General features: G+C 40.3%; 1 protein-coding gene across 1 annotated transcript; it reads left to right on the plus strand.

The window, feature by feature from the left end:
* Nucleotides 1-307: 307 nt before the first annotated feature.
* Nucleotides 308-9243, plus strand: LOC140467411 (pepsin A-like). The gene is made up of 9 exons (XM_072563753.1): nt 308-394; nt 492-654; nt 2516-2633; nt 4637-4755; nt 5456-5655; nt 7158-7277; nt 7409-7553; nt 8281-8379; nt 8538-9243. Exons 1-9 carry the CDS (start codon nt 339-341, stop codon nt 8682-8684), a joined length of 1167 nt encoding a protein of 388 aa, XP_072419854.1. The 5' UTR covers nt 308-338; the 3' UTR covers nt 8685-9243.
* The last annotated feature ends 4609 nt before the right edge of the window (nt 9244-13852 follow it).

The following is a 13852-nucleotide window of genomic DNA, read 5'->3' on the forward strand; positions in this document are numbered from 1 at the left end:
CTTAGCTCGAACACCATTGGACTGAAACTGATTTGACATTTATTTATTGTTACATTATTAGTGATAAGGCATTAATTGCAGAACATTAAATAAGCTTTGCTTTAAAACCAAACTTTCGCAATTGACTATGACTGAAGTCAATGAGTGCCCTTAATTAATGAGAGATTACATTTGAGATAAAACAATCATGACTACATTAATATTTACTTCTCATATTGAATGATCGTATCGGAGGCCTCGTGACAATGGAAAGGTCTGATTACAGTCAGTATAAATGTTGCTGCTCAGACACAACACTTCAGATTCTGACGAGTCTCTGAACCAACCCAACTGGCAATATGAAGTGGCTACTTGTCGCCCTCGCTTGTATCCAGCTCTCGGAATGTGTGATCAGGTCAGAAGTCATCAAACGACGAGAAAGAATGAATAACCAGACAGCGAGGAAGAATAAGACATGACAAAATTTATAACTTTTGTTCTTTTCTTGGCAGAATACCTTTGATTAAGGGCAAATCTGCCCGTGATGTTCTCCAGGAGAAAGGGCTGCTGGAAGAATTCCTGATGAAACATCCATATGATCCCTGCTCAAAATATCAAGTGCCCTACTGCAGCCAATCTCTGGATACAACGGAACCAATGATTAACTACCTGGATGTAAGTCACCCATCAACAAAAATGAAGAATACATCATAAACTATATTTGTTGAAGCTTCTGCATATATTTTCATCTTCCATGAGGCTTGTTGTTAATCAGTGATAACAATTCAGTAGATAAACTGTGCTTTTGGAAGAATTGATGTTTTCTTTAACCTGTTATAATTAACAGCACTAAACCACAAGGGTGGGATTTAGATATCAAGTGTGAGCTGTTTCATATGCTGAAAATCTTTCGGAGAAATATGGATTAATTCGGGAAAGCTAAGTAAATTAATTGATTTTTTTTTAATAAAACAGGTTGTCATAATGCGTGGATGACCTAAAATCATTTGACCAAGTGCCATATACCAAGCTTTCCAATAAAGTTAAAGCCTGTTGAATGAAATTATCACTATGGATATAAAGTTGACTGAGTGACAAGTAGTGAAGTGTTGTGATGAGAAGTTAACTTTTTCAATCTGGAGGAAGGTATAAGATTGGTTTCCCCTGGGATCAATATTTAAAGATCTTGGTCTATTTCAATGATTGGCACTTGGATGTGCAGGGCACAGTGTCAAATTTTGCAGGTGAAACAAAATTCAGAAGTAATGTGAACTGTGAGAAACGTAGTAGCCAAAATGAAGAGGACAGAGATAGTTTGCTGGATTAGGCAAACACTTATCAGATGAAATTTACCATAGTTGTGTGAAGTTAAACATCGCAGTAGAAAGGGCAGAGAGACAATATGAAGTAAAGAGGGTACAGGAGTTAAGAGATCTTATTGGACACATGTACAAATTGTTTGAAGGTGGCAGAACTAATTAATTAATAAGGTACATGGGCTTTATAAATAATTTCACAGAACATAGGTGCAAGGAAGTTATTGTATAAAATTCTGATTCAGCCTGAACTAGAGCATTATGTTAATTCCAAACACAACACTTAAGGAATGATGCATTCGAGAAGGTCCAGAAAAGATTTACGAGAATGGGTTCGGAGGTGACGAAGAATCCCAGTCACAGAGATAGTTCACACGGGTGGAAGCTGGGACTGTTCTGTGTGACGAGGATTGAGTCAAAAAGAAGTTTGTTGGAAGATTCTGAATCATGAAGGATCAGGATAGTGTGGACAGAATGGAAGTTCCCCATTGGAGGAACGGTAATTAGGAAAGGAAGAAATGGAGTTTGAGGAAACACAATTGAGCACAGCTACTGACTAGGATCTCCAATGCACTGCTTAACAAGGTGGATGGGGCTACTTCAATTGTAGCTTTCAAAATGAAACTGGAGAATTAACAGAATAAAAATGCTTACAGGATTGTGGGGGAAGGTCGTGGAGGAGGACTGCATGAGTTGCTGTTGCAGTGAGTCAGCAAGACATGCTGCAATGAATGGCCTTCTGCTTTGCTTGTAACTATTCTCTGATTGTATGGAGCTTGATGCAGAATACCAAATCCAATCTAAAGTCAAAGTTTCTGTTGCAGTGTAAGAAGTTACTGATGACGCCTGTTCTCACCAATGGCCGATGTTACAGTATGCACTTAATTAACTGCGGTAGGGCTGCTGGCTTGTCTAGTATAACAGCTTGGCATTATTTTTAACAGCAATTGGATTTGAGATATAATTTGAGATCAAAAGGGTGAAAATTGAAATGTAACATCATCTTAGCAATGGGATATATTACTCAGCAAAATAACAGACCAGAAAGATCGCTTATTCTTCCAAACTAACTTGACTGCTTCTGTGTCATTTATTTCAGAAAGTGGTTATAGGGGGGATTTACCTTTGTTAAAGGGTATAGATTATAACAAGATGAATAACACACGTTGCTCACTATATTCCCAGTTGATAAGTTGTGCTCTTCTCGTTCTTGCTGACAGTTGTCATACTATGGAGCAATCAGCATTGGGAGTCCACCACAGAGTTTCACCGTCATCTTTGACACAGGCTCATCCAACCTCTGGGTCCCTTCAGTTTACTGCTCTGCACAGTCATGCAGTGAGTAAATGTTACTGTCAATTTAAACATGTTTCCCTGCATGACCACTCTTCTTGTTGAATTTAGCTGTAGAACGAGATTGAAATATTTCTTGAATATTTGTAAGTTCGCTATGAGCTTTGTAAACCATCAAAAGGCTTGGAAAGAAATTTATTAGAATGCTAATTTCTTGATGGATTTAGCAACGGCTTCCTCAGGAAATGGACAAACGTTTGAGTGAACCTGCTCTAAAAACCTAACATTAATTTAAAATAATTACTAGTTTGTACTCCAAGGTAAGAGGTCTCGCTGCTTTCATATATCTTCACTTCATGTGGGACGGAAACTCCAAGGTTGATTCCACATGAGAAATTGCTGGCCATGGAACGTGCATCTATCACACAGAGAAACAGGTTGACTGCCAACCTGGAAATATGATACGCCTGATAGTAAGTGATAAGCGCTGAAGACCTTCCTGCTCAGACATCCTGCAGAAGGCAATGCTGGAACTTTGCCTATTCGCAGGAACAATCCAATAGATGTGTATAGTCCAATGTTCAGAAATGAGGCAAGGATAGAAGACAAAGAGATAGATGGGCAGGAACATTGCAGCAAAAGATAGTGCTGTGTTTGAAATGAAAGATCAAATTGAAAGGCTGAAAGAATGTAGAAAGTCTCTTCAATGTTATAAAGAAACGAAACAAAGTAAAAGTGTCATATGAAGGTGAATTCTTCTTGACACTATGTCCTGGAATCTCAGAAAAACTTTCAGTCTTTCAAATTCATGTTGGTCTCTGTGGTGTCAGTGCCATTCCTTGCTTCAGCACCACAGCTCCACTGGTTGATTCCCTTGAAATCCCATCAAATTTCTTTCTGAAGTAATTGATCAGTTTGATGACTGTCACCCTCGTAGGCAGCAACTGCCAGGTCAGTACCACTTGCGGAAAGAAAGGCACCTCCTGATATCCTTTTGCATCTCTTGCTCAAATCCCTCACTCCTGCCCCTTATCTGATTAGCTGATGGCAAAAGCTTTGCTCAAACTACTTGTCTAAAATGTCACAAGAAATTCTCATCTTCTTCAGCTACTCATAGAGTCACAGAGATGTACAGCACGGAAACAGACTCTTTGATCCAACTCGTCCATGCCACCCAGATATACGAACCCAATCTAGTCCCATTTGCCAGCACTTGACCCAACCACCTCCAAACCTTTACGATTCATATACCCATCCAGATGCCTCTTAAGTGCTGTAATTGTACCAGCCTCCACCACTTCCTCTGGCAGCTCATTCCATACACGCACCACTCTCTGTGTGAAAAAGTTGTCCCTTAGGTCCCTTTTATATCTTTCCCCTCTCACCTTAAACCTATGCTCTGTCATTCTGGACTTCTCCACCCCAAGCAAAAGACCTTGTCTGTTTATCCTATCCATGCCCCTCATGATTTTATAAACCTCTATAAGGACAGCCCCCAGCCTCTCACGCTCCAGGGAAAACAGCCCCAGCCTATTCCACCTCTCCCTATAGCTCAAATTCTCCAAACCTGGCAACATCTTTGCAAATCTTTTCTGAATCCTTTCAAGGTTCACAGCATCCTCAATTTCCCTCAATGCCCAAAAGAATATCCCCAGCTTTTGACCAAACATAGTTCCACCCTGGAAGAATTCTGGTGTCTAAGTGTTTTTGATTATTGTATTTTTAAGCTACATCAATTAGGATGCTAACTGAAGGGCATCCCCCAGTCTACCAGAATGTATATATGTGGGCGAATGTATACATGCAAGCGTATTCCCGGCTCAGAGAACCTCATCACACATGAACACAAAATCCCTTTCAGGATCTCTCCTCAAAGGAAAGGCAACAGGTAAACATGTACAAAGGTTCAGGAATTTGGAAAGGATTCTTAGTCCACACTGAAACATTTTTCAAATAGATTATTTTATTCGCACAAATCTCTCTTCCTGTGTTCTCTTAATTGCTCAAACATTTCTTATTAATATCATGACATGCATGTTCCGTTACAGCAATGCATCACAGATTCAATCCCAGTGCATCTTCAACATACCATTCAAACAACCAGCATGTATCTATCCAGTACGGAACAGGCGCCATGAATGGAATATTGGGATATGACACTGTCAGAGTAAGTCAATTGTGAACTTATCAAATAAATCAAATGACACAACACTGATAATTAGTGTCTAATGTTACATCTAGAAAGTGCAGACATTAAATTCTTTCAGTCCAACTAATGTGTTGTTTCAGTTAGAAGCCAAGACATTGTGTGGATACGCATTGAGAAAGTTGCAGAGTGTGTGCCAACTTGCAAGATAATGATTTGAAATAAATCTTGTCTGAATCCTTCCCATTAGAAATTTAACAACGGTGTTTCCTACATTCCCAGCCAATCGGGCCAATTCACATCCTTATGTCGATTGTGTTGGATATGGAATATCACATGGTTTGGGTATCTGCCGTAGCAAAGCAGTAACACTCTGAATCGAAAAATTGCGAGATTAAACACAGTTGTATAAATAATACAGACCGAGTGTACTGGAGTTTTCTTGGTTCCCAGTGAACTGAATGGAAATAACCACAAGCTACTATTCAAGCAGTGACATACATTTTCTCCCTCATTGTTTTTCCAAAATGTATCCACAAGCCAGTATTGCTTTAAAAGGTTTTATTGTCAATTTATCTCATTGGTGTTCATTATTAGCTGTGTGGGTGTTGAGAAGCCTACTTGAAAGGAACTGTTGAAGCAATTTATGGGGAAAGTTTAATTCACAAGACAATGTTTTGCTGAATTCCTCAGGTTTTCTCACTTGACCTTATCTTCCTAGATTTCAAACATCAACATCCACAATCAGGAATTTGGTCTCAGTACCAGTGAACCCGGTGGCTTCTTTTCCTACGTTAACTTTGACGGAATTCTGGGCATGGGCTACCCATCTCTTGCCGCATCAGGAGCTACAACTGTGTTTGAGAACTTAATGTCTCAGCATCTGGTGGATGAGCCTCTCTTTTCTGTCTACCTGACCAGGTAAGCACTTCTCACATGATTCTTACTGTATGTCCCTGAATGAAGCATGAAGTGGATATTTTCATTGGCCTTGGAGCGGGTGTAGTCCGTTCAGCCCTGTGAATGTTTCACTCAAAATATCTATCTTGCCTGAACTATGAATATCCTTTTTCCTGTGTTAGGATGTCATGAAATCAAACTCAATGGTGAATTTGAGTGACATGCGAGAGTCACTTCTATAGTGTGGTACAATACCTCACACAGGGAAGACCTATGTGCTTTTTGGTTCTCAATGTGCAGTTGATCAAAGGTTCACTCGATTATTCCCTGAGATGAGAGGGTTATCCTTTGATGAGTGGCTCTGTAAATCCATTCTATATCCATTGAATATTCCATGGAATTCAGAAGACGGAGAGGTGATCTCTTTGATGTTCAATGAACAGTCGCCTGTCACCACTCCCTATGATTAATTAAATAGAGGTGGGGTCACTTAGAGAGAGAGAGACTGAGAAAGAAAGACTGTAACTTTGGTTGGCAGTTGCAAACATTGGAATAGATGCTTTAAGTGCAGTCAAATTAAAACTTACACTGCATGCCTGGAAAATGGCGTATCACTTCTATATTTCTCCAAGGTTGAATTTCTTGAAAGATTCACAAGGCATATTGCTGGGTAGAAACTGTTCGTAAGTATTCCCTCTGAGCTGTGCAATCTAGAACAAAGTGGCACGATCCCAGGGTTAATGGCCAGTCATTTTGGCTGAAATGTTGAGGATTGTATCAAATCAGAGCATCTGAGCATCTTGCATCTGCACATGACAATTGAGAATGCTCCATTGTTGAGAAAACTTAAGGCTGAGATTGAAATATTTTTTGGTTCAGAAAATAAAGTACATGCTATATTTCTACTGAGTTCCTACAGCTGCTGATTACAAGTCTTGCTAGGTTTGTCTGCAATATTAAAGGCACTTTTTTTTAGATTAGATTACTTACAGTGTGGAAACAAGCCCTTCTGCCCAACAGGACCACATCGACCCGCCAAAGCGTAACCCACCCAAACCCATTCCCCTACATTTACCCCTTCACCTAACACTACTCCAACAAATGAATTGATTGTGGGGCATTTGCAGCTATCTTGATGATGTGAAATGAATGCATCAATTCAAATGCATTCTTTCAAAGTGATTTCATTTCAACATTGAATCTTTTCTCTGGCGTCACCAACCCAATTCTGAATTGAAAGCAATAAAATCGAACAGAGCACAGATTATAACCTGTTTATTTAATTGAAGAGACAGTTTTTCGACTTGAGCAGTTAGTATCTGATGGAATTGGTGGTGTTGCCCAGAGTATTTATGGCAAGCTTATACTCAATGACTTTTGACGAGTGAATTATGAAAATGACGTTGAGACAATACAGGAAGTCTAACCACTAAATATTAAGTTCTCTAAACCAAAAATATGTTGATGGCAATGATGTTTTTCTTTGCTTCTCAGCTTGCTTCTGATTTTTCTATGTTTTACAGACAGGACGGTGCATCTGGAAGTGAAATTGTGTTTGGTGGAATTGACTCAAGTCACTACACAGGTCAAATTCACTGGGTTCCTGTCACTTTTGAGGCCTACTGGCAAATCCTCATTGACCGGTAAGTGATTACCCCCATCCACAACCAGGATCGATACTTTGAACTGACTCAATTTTGTATTGTTCATTTAGCCCAATCTGTTTGGGAGCTTTTGAATGTTTGTTAACTCTTGATTCATTTCTCTCCCTCAGGGTGACAATCAATGGGCAGGTTGTGGCCTGCAGTGGAGGTTGTCCAGCCATTGTTGACACTGGCACTTCTCTCCTTGTTGGTCCCAGCACACCCATCAACAACATTCAGCAATACATTGGAGCAATTCCAAGTTACTATGGCCAGGTAGAGATGGCATGTTTTAATACACTTCTAACATTTAAGTTTTTACAAAGTGTAGGTGCATATATTTGCAAAAATATTGCAAATTCTCATTGACAATTTGCTCAACAAAAGCCGATCAGTTTCTAGCAGCTTGGGTGGGTGACAAAGATGCAATTACTGAAAGTACATGTTAAATTAATTCTAATAAAGATGTGACAATAGACATTATAGTCAGCGTACACCACCAGAAATTATGCAAAATGCATCAGTATTTGCAGTAATATTCAGGTAAAGAGACTTTACATTTTTGAACCTGCACATTCTAGGACAGAAGTTTCTTCTGAAATAGAGTGCAGCATTAGAAGGAAAAAAACATTTAATCCAAAAAACAGTTCTCACTTTAAAGTTGAGGTGAACACAAATATTCAAAACAAAACAGAAATTGCTGGTGAAACTCAGCACTCTTGCAGCATCTGTGGGAAGAAAGCAGTGATAACATTTTGAGCCCAGTAACTCTTCAACAGATCCTCATCAAATATTCAGAAATATTAATAGTTAATTCTACAAGGAAATAAATTACATCCTCACAACTGCCATTCCTTTCATTAATCTTTCACTTTTGATTGTGCTCTCAGATTGAAACACATATTATGTTCTATAATGATGTTAGCGTGATATTATTGCATCTTTTTTTTTGTAAATCCTTACATGGTCACAGTGACTGAATACTGTCTCTGTTTCCTTGCAGTACACCATAAACTGTAATAATCTGTCTAACATGCCCGATGTGGTCTTCACAATCAATGGAGTCGACTTCCATCTTCCTCCACAAGCCTACGCTTTGCAGGTATGTTTTTGGACAACTATACTGTGCTAGAATATACCTAAAATTTCAAAAGATTTAATGGAATACATTGAATATATTTAATACTCTTCACTAATGTAATGCTCACTAAAGGTGATGATGATATGAGCCAGTGTTAACTGTGCTTGTTTTCCTTACAGAGCACTGACAACAACCAAAGAAGCTGCATGAGTGGATTTGGTGTTAGTGGTGGAAGCCTCTGGATTCTGGGAGATATTTTCATTGGGGAATATTATTCCATTTTCGACGTGGGGAACAACCGTGTGGGCTTGGCTAAGGCTGCTTAATTCCTTCGTTTACTTTCTCATTAAAAACACACCCTGATCGGTATTTCTGGGATGACGTTCAGTGATCACATCGTTCTCCAGCACTGCAGTTGTCACATGGCTGCACAGTAAAGTCTTCATCTCTTGAATGCCTACAAATACAGATATACCATTAGCAATAGCCTGTGGACTGTGCTCAGCAGTGCTCCACATTAACTTATAACAAATGAATGTGAATAAATCCCCTGTCAGGGTGGGTTTTTAAAGAAACAGACTAAGGACACTGGATCTGGAGTCGAAATGGGAACATAGAGACAGTCTCACTATTCCCACACTTTGATTGTGTCGCTCTTTTACTTGGTTCTTTCTTGGCTCTGACACTCGCTGTGATAAACTCTTGGAGCTGTGATACTCTCCAGAGACGTGCAGGTTTCTGTTGAAGGTGGACATTTTCTGCAGCGAAATCTGAGTTGGTGTAAACGTGATCCTAACACCACACAGCTGCCTGCTCTATTCTCTGGAATCTTCTCATTACAATAGCTTCTAAAATGATATAACATAATAAAATGATGAAATGCAATTGCCCAGTTTTCTGTCTCTTATTCCTTTTCTGTCTGTATGCACAGGCATCAGAGTTCATTTCACATCTGAGTTGTTTGCTGTAATGATTGATTCATTTCATAGTTTATCACATGCCAGTAGAAATTTTGTTAATCCTGGGAGACATTCTTGTTCATGATTTTGTACAGAAAGTTGGACGAATGAGGACTAGTTCTGATTCCATTTATGTCTCAGAATAATTTCATTGCAAATTCTCAATCTTTCAAGCTGGCAATCACAGTTCCACTTCAGGCTAACTTTTAGTGAACCCTGGTTTAGAAATTCTAAGATGGCCAGCAACGCTCCCCAGATTTCTGTGCAGAAATCACCCTATGTTTTCAGATCACCAGTCACTGTCTCCCCAAAAAATTTTCACCACTTACTTTTGAGAATGTACATTTCCTGTTTCACAATGCCAATATCAATTTAGGATTTCCGATAGAGGATCTGAGGCATCAAAGGGCAGGACAAGTAACAGCCAGACTGATTGAATACGCTGATTGAAGAAGAGATAGGGACAATAATGGAGGAAGTAAAAAGTTGCCAGTGCAACTCACTTTTACATCAATGAGTGAAATACAAAAATAAATTTGGAAGATAAAAGCTAAGAAAGAAACTTAGTTGTCACAGTGGAGATTTTTTAAAGATTTGCTGAGAATTCTACACATTTTAAATGCTCTTCTGTGTGAATGTATCTCCGCATTTGTAGAATCAGTTTTGCAGAGCCAGAGATGCTGATCAATCAGAATGTAAGGCATAGAAACAGGAATAGAATTTCTGAGTTTGTTAAGCCTGCTCTGCTTTCTATAAGATTGTGGCTAACTTTATTATGGCCTCATATCCACTTCCCTGCCTGCTCTTGATAATATTTGACTCCCGATAATATTTGACTCCCGAGTAGATCAAGAACCCGATGAACAATTTCACTAATCCAAGTGACATTGCTGTGTGGGATAGAGAATTCCACACATTAACAACTCTCTCAGAGAGAATACTTCTCCTCATATCCATCTTAAATGGGAGATCTTTTGTTCAGAATCTGTGCCTTTTGGTTGTATGTTACCCTCTGAAGGGAGTCATAAGCTCAGTATCTAAGGTCTTTGCTGTGCCCCTTCTAAAGCCTCAATATCTCTCATTATCTGAGGCACTTAAAAAGAGGACACAACGATCTAACTGAGCTTCAACTAGGGTGTTTTATTTTACAAAGACAAAATAGTATTTTGTTGTTAAAAGTGCATTATTAACAGTGTATTTCCCAAGAGTTTTCCAAACTGTTTCATTTACCACAGCTTCACAGAAGGGTTTTAACCTGTTATGGTCCCGGCTCTTGTTATTACTGGGCAAGCCAGATCCTAGACTCAAACCTGGTTTGATACATCATATATCGTTTCTTTTCATTTTAATGAGGTGTTCTGACGCTGAAACACAAGCACGCGATGTTACAGAGTTTGTTGTAACAAGAAAAGAAAAGTTTGTCAACCAAGAGAAATGAAGATAAAATACAATAAACCAAACTATTTACAGATTCAAACATTTTCAAACAAACAGCAAATCTATTAATCCCAGAACACTAACTTAAAAATTCTAAACGAAACCAGCATCCCTGGTATAGTATCTGAAAGCACTCTTTTTTACAGCAGTCAAACCAGAGATAGGAAATATTTTCCGAACACCTTAGTAGGCTTACATAACTTACAGAATGCTGTCAGCTTCTTCCTGGAGCAAGCATACTTCTGATCTGAAATGGACTGAGCTTCAAATAACCTCTTCAGTTTTTTTCTAATCCCAGTGCTTCTGGTTTGGTCTGTCACTAACTCTGTACTCAAAAGTCAGCTTGTTATGGTATATTCTTCCCTTCACAGAAAGACTGCTCTGTACATCTAGACACTTCACTGCACTGCCAAATACAAAGCAAAGCTCTGAGCTATGTGTACTTCCTCTAAACTTAAAAAAAACCTAAATTTGGAAATTTCTAATGGAACTTAAAAGTCGACCTTCCCAAATTGTAAAACAGGCTAAAGGAACAAAAAACCCCCACTGATGCTGCAAAGGTAGCTTGCACAAACTGTCTTAAAAAGAAACCACATGGTTACAGAAATACTAAAAAGTTAATTATTAACTCAGACATGCAGAAAACCCAAGAGCCACAAACCAAATTTAAAATAAATTATATACAAATATTTTAATCATGCAGTTTATATCACGAATATGATATAAACACATTAGCATAAAAAATCAGAGCAGGAGTAGGCCATCCGGCCCATCAAGCTTGCTCTGCCATTTTTGTTGGAAGATTTGTAAAGGCTGCAGTCGGAGAATTTAATCTCACAATTTGTCTCAAAGAAAGTGCTTGGTGCTTCACATTGAGAAACAATTAGAAAACTCTGAAATATTACATTACCATAGAACAGCCAGTAATAACATGTAAAGTCTTATTGAAGAATTCAGTACAGCATTAAGAAAATTAACATATTTAAAATATAGGGTGACAAGTAAACATTGTACATAATATAGCAAGCTCTACAGTTATTCAATACAAAACACCATTGGGTGAACACAAGAATACAAACTTAAAGAACAGCAGATTTTAAACTGTAATGACACAGTGCAGATTTAAAATATCTTTCTCGTTATAAGCTGAGGGTTGGTTAGTTTAGATGGCTGGATGGCTACTTGGTAAAAACAATGACTGCAGGTGTTAGAAACCAGGTTCTGGATTAGTGGTGCTGGAAGAGCACAGCAGTTCAGGCAGCATCCGAGGAGCAGAAAAATTGACATTTCGGGCAAAAGCCCTTCATCAGGAATAAAGGCAGAGAGCCTGAAGTGTGGAGAGATAAGCTAGAGGAGGGTGGGGGTGGGGAGAAAGTAGCATAGAGTACAATAGGTGAGTGGGGGAGGGGATGAAGGTGATAGGTCAGGGAGGAGAGGGTGGAGTGGATAGGTGGAAAAGATGATAGGCAGGTAGGACAAGTCATGGGGACAGTTACTGAGCTGGAAGTTTGGAGCGAGGGTGAGGTGGGGAAAGGGGAAATGAGGAAACTGTTGAAGTCCACATTGATGCCCTGGGGTTGAAGTGTTCCGAGGCGGAAGATGAGACATTCTTCCTCCAGGCGTCTGGTGGTGAGGGAGCGGCGGTGAATGAGGCCCAGGACCTCCATGTCCTCGGCAGAGTGGGAGGGGGAGTTGAAATGTTGGGCCACAGGGCGGTGTGGTTGATTGGTGTGGGTGTCCCAGAGATGTTCCCTAAAGCTCTCGGCTAGGAGGCGTCCAGACTCCCCAATGCAGAGGAGACCGCATCGGGAGCAACAGATACAAAAAATAATATTAGTGGATGTGCAGGTAAAAGTAAATTGGATGTTGAAGGCTCCTTTGGGGCCTTGGATGGAGGTGAGGGAGGAGGCATTGGCGCAGGTTTTGCAGTTCCTGCGGTGGCAGGGGAAGGTGCCAAGATGGGAGGGTGGGTTGTATGGGGTGCGTGGACCTGACCAGGTAGTCACGGAGGGAACGGTCTTTGCGGAAGATGGAAAGGAGGGAAATATATCCCTGGTGATGGGGTCATTTTGGAGATGGCAGAAATGCCAGCGGATGACTTCGTCTAAGCGCAGGTTGGTTGGGTGGAAGGTGTGCACCAGGGCGTTCTGTCCTTGTTACATTTGGAAGGGTGGGGTCTGAGGGCGGAGGTGCGGGATGTGGACGAGATGCGTTGGAGGGCATCTTTAACCACGTGGGAAGGGAAATTGCGGTCTCTAAAGAAGGAGACCATCTGGTGAGTTCTGTGGTGGAACTGGTCCTCCTGGGAGCAGGTACGGCAGAGGAGGAGGAATTGGGAATATGGGATGGCATTTTTCCAAGAGGTAGGGTGGGCGGAGGTGTAATCCAGGGAGCTGTGGGAGTTGGTGAGTTTGTAAAAAATGTCAGTGTCATGCATGCAGAGTAAGGCCAACCGTGTGAGCTCCATTCTGCTCAGGTTACCATGAAAGACTCTTCTTCTCGAGCTCTGCCCTCACCTGAAATGAGGTGACCCTCAGGTTAAGCGATCACCAGCCATCTCACTCTAAATGAGAGAACTGTCTATGGTGTACTAGGGCTACGGTGAATTTTCCTTTACCTACACTGTTACAAGATTAATCAGCACAACATTTGGCACAGGCAGATGAACTGTCAGAACCACAGAATTGATCTACAGATCAGAACCAGTGTCAGTTTTCCTTAAATTGGCTATGCTAAATTGCCCATCGTGTTAGGTGCGTTAGTCAGAGGGAAATTGGTCTGGGTGGGTTACTCTTCGGAGGGTCAGTGTGGACTGGTTGGGCCAAAGGACCTGTTTCCACACTGTAGGGAACCTAATCGAAAACGTGACCTACTACTCTTCCGAGTCTGAAGATGGTGCATTCTGAGAAAACGGTGAAATGTCCAGACCACTTGTATTTGTGGTTAGAGAGTTGGGAGGGGGCAGGAGGATAATCATATAGTGGCACATGTGATCTATTTATGTTTATGGTGTAAAATGTGAAGGAAGATGAAAGAAACATTGATTTTCAAGTCATCTGAGTGTCATTGCGAAGTATGACTTTCATCTGAAGCCATGG

The sequence above is a fragment of the Chiloscyllium punctatum genome, chromosome 45, assembly GCF_047496795.1.
Source record: "Chiloscyllium punctatum isolate Juve2018m chromosome 45, sChiPun1.3, whole genome shotgun sequence".
NCBI lineage: Eukaryota > Metazoa > Chordata > Chondrichthyes > Orectolobiformes > Hemiscylliidae > Chiloscyllium > Chiloscyllium punctatum.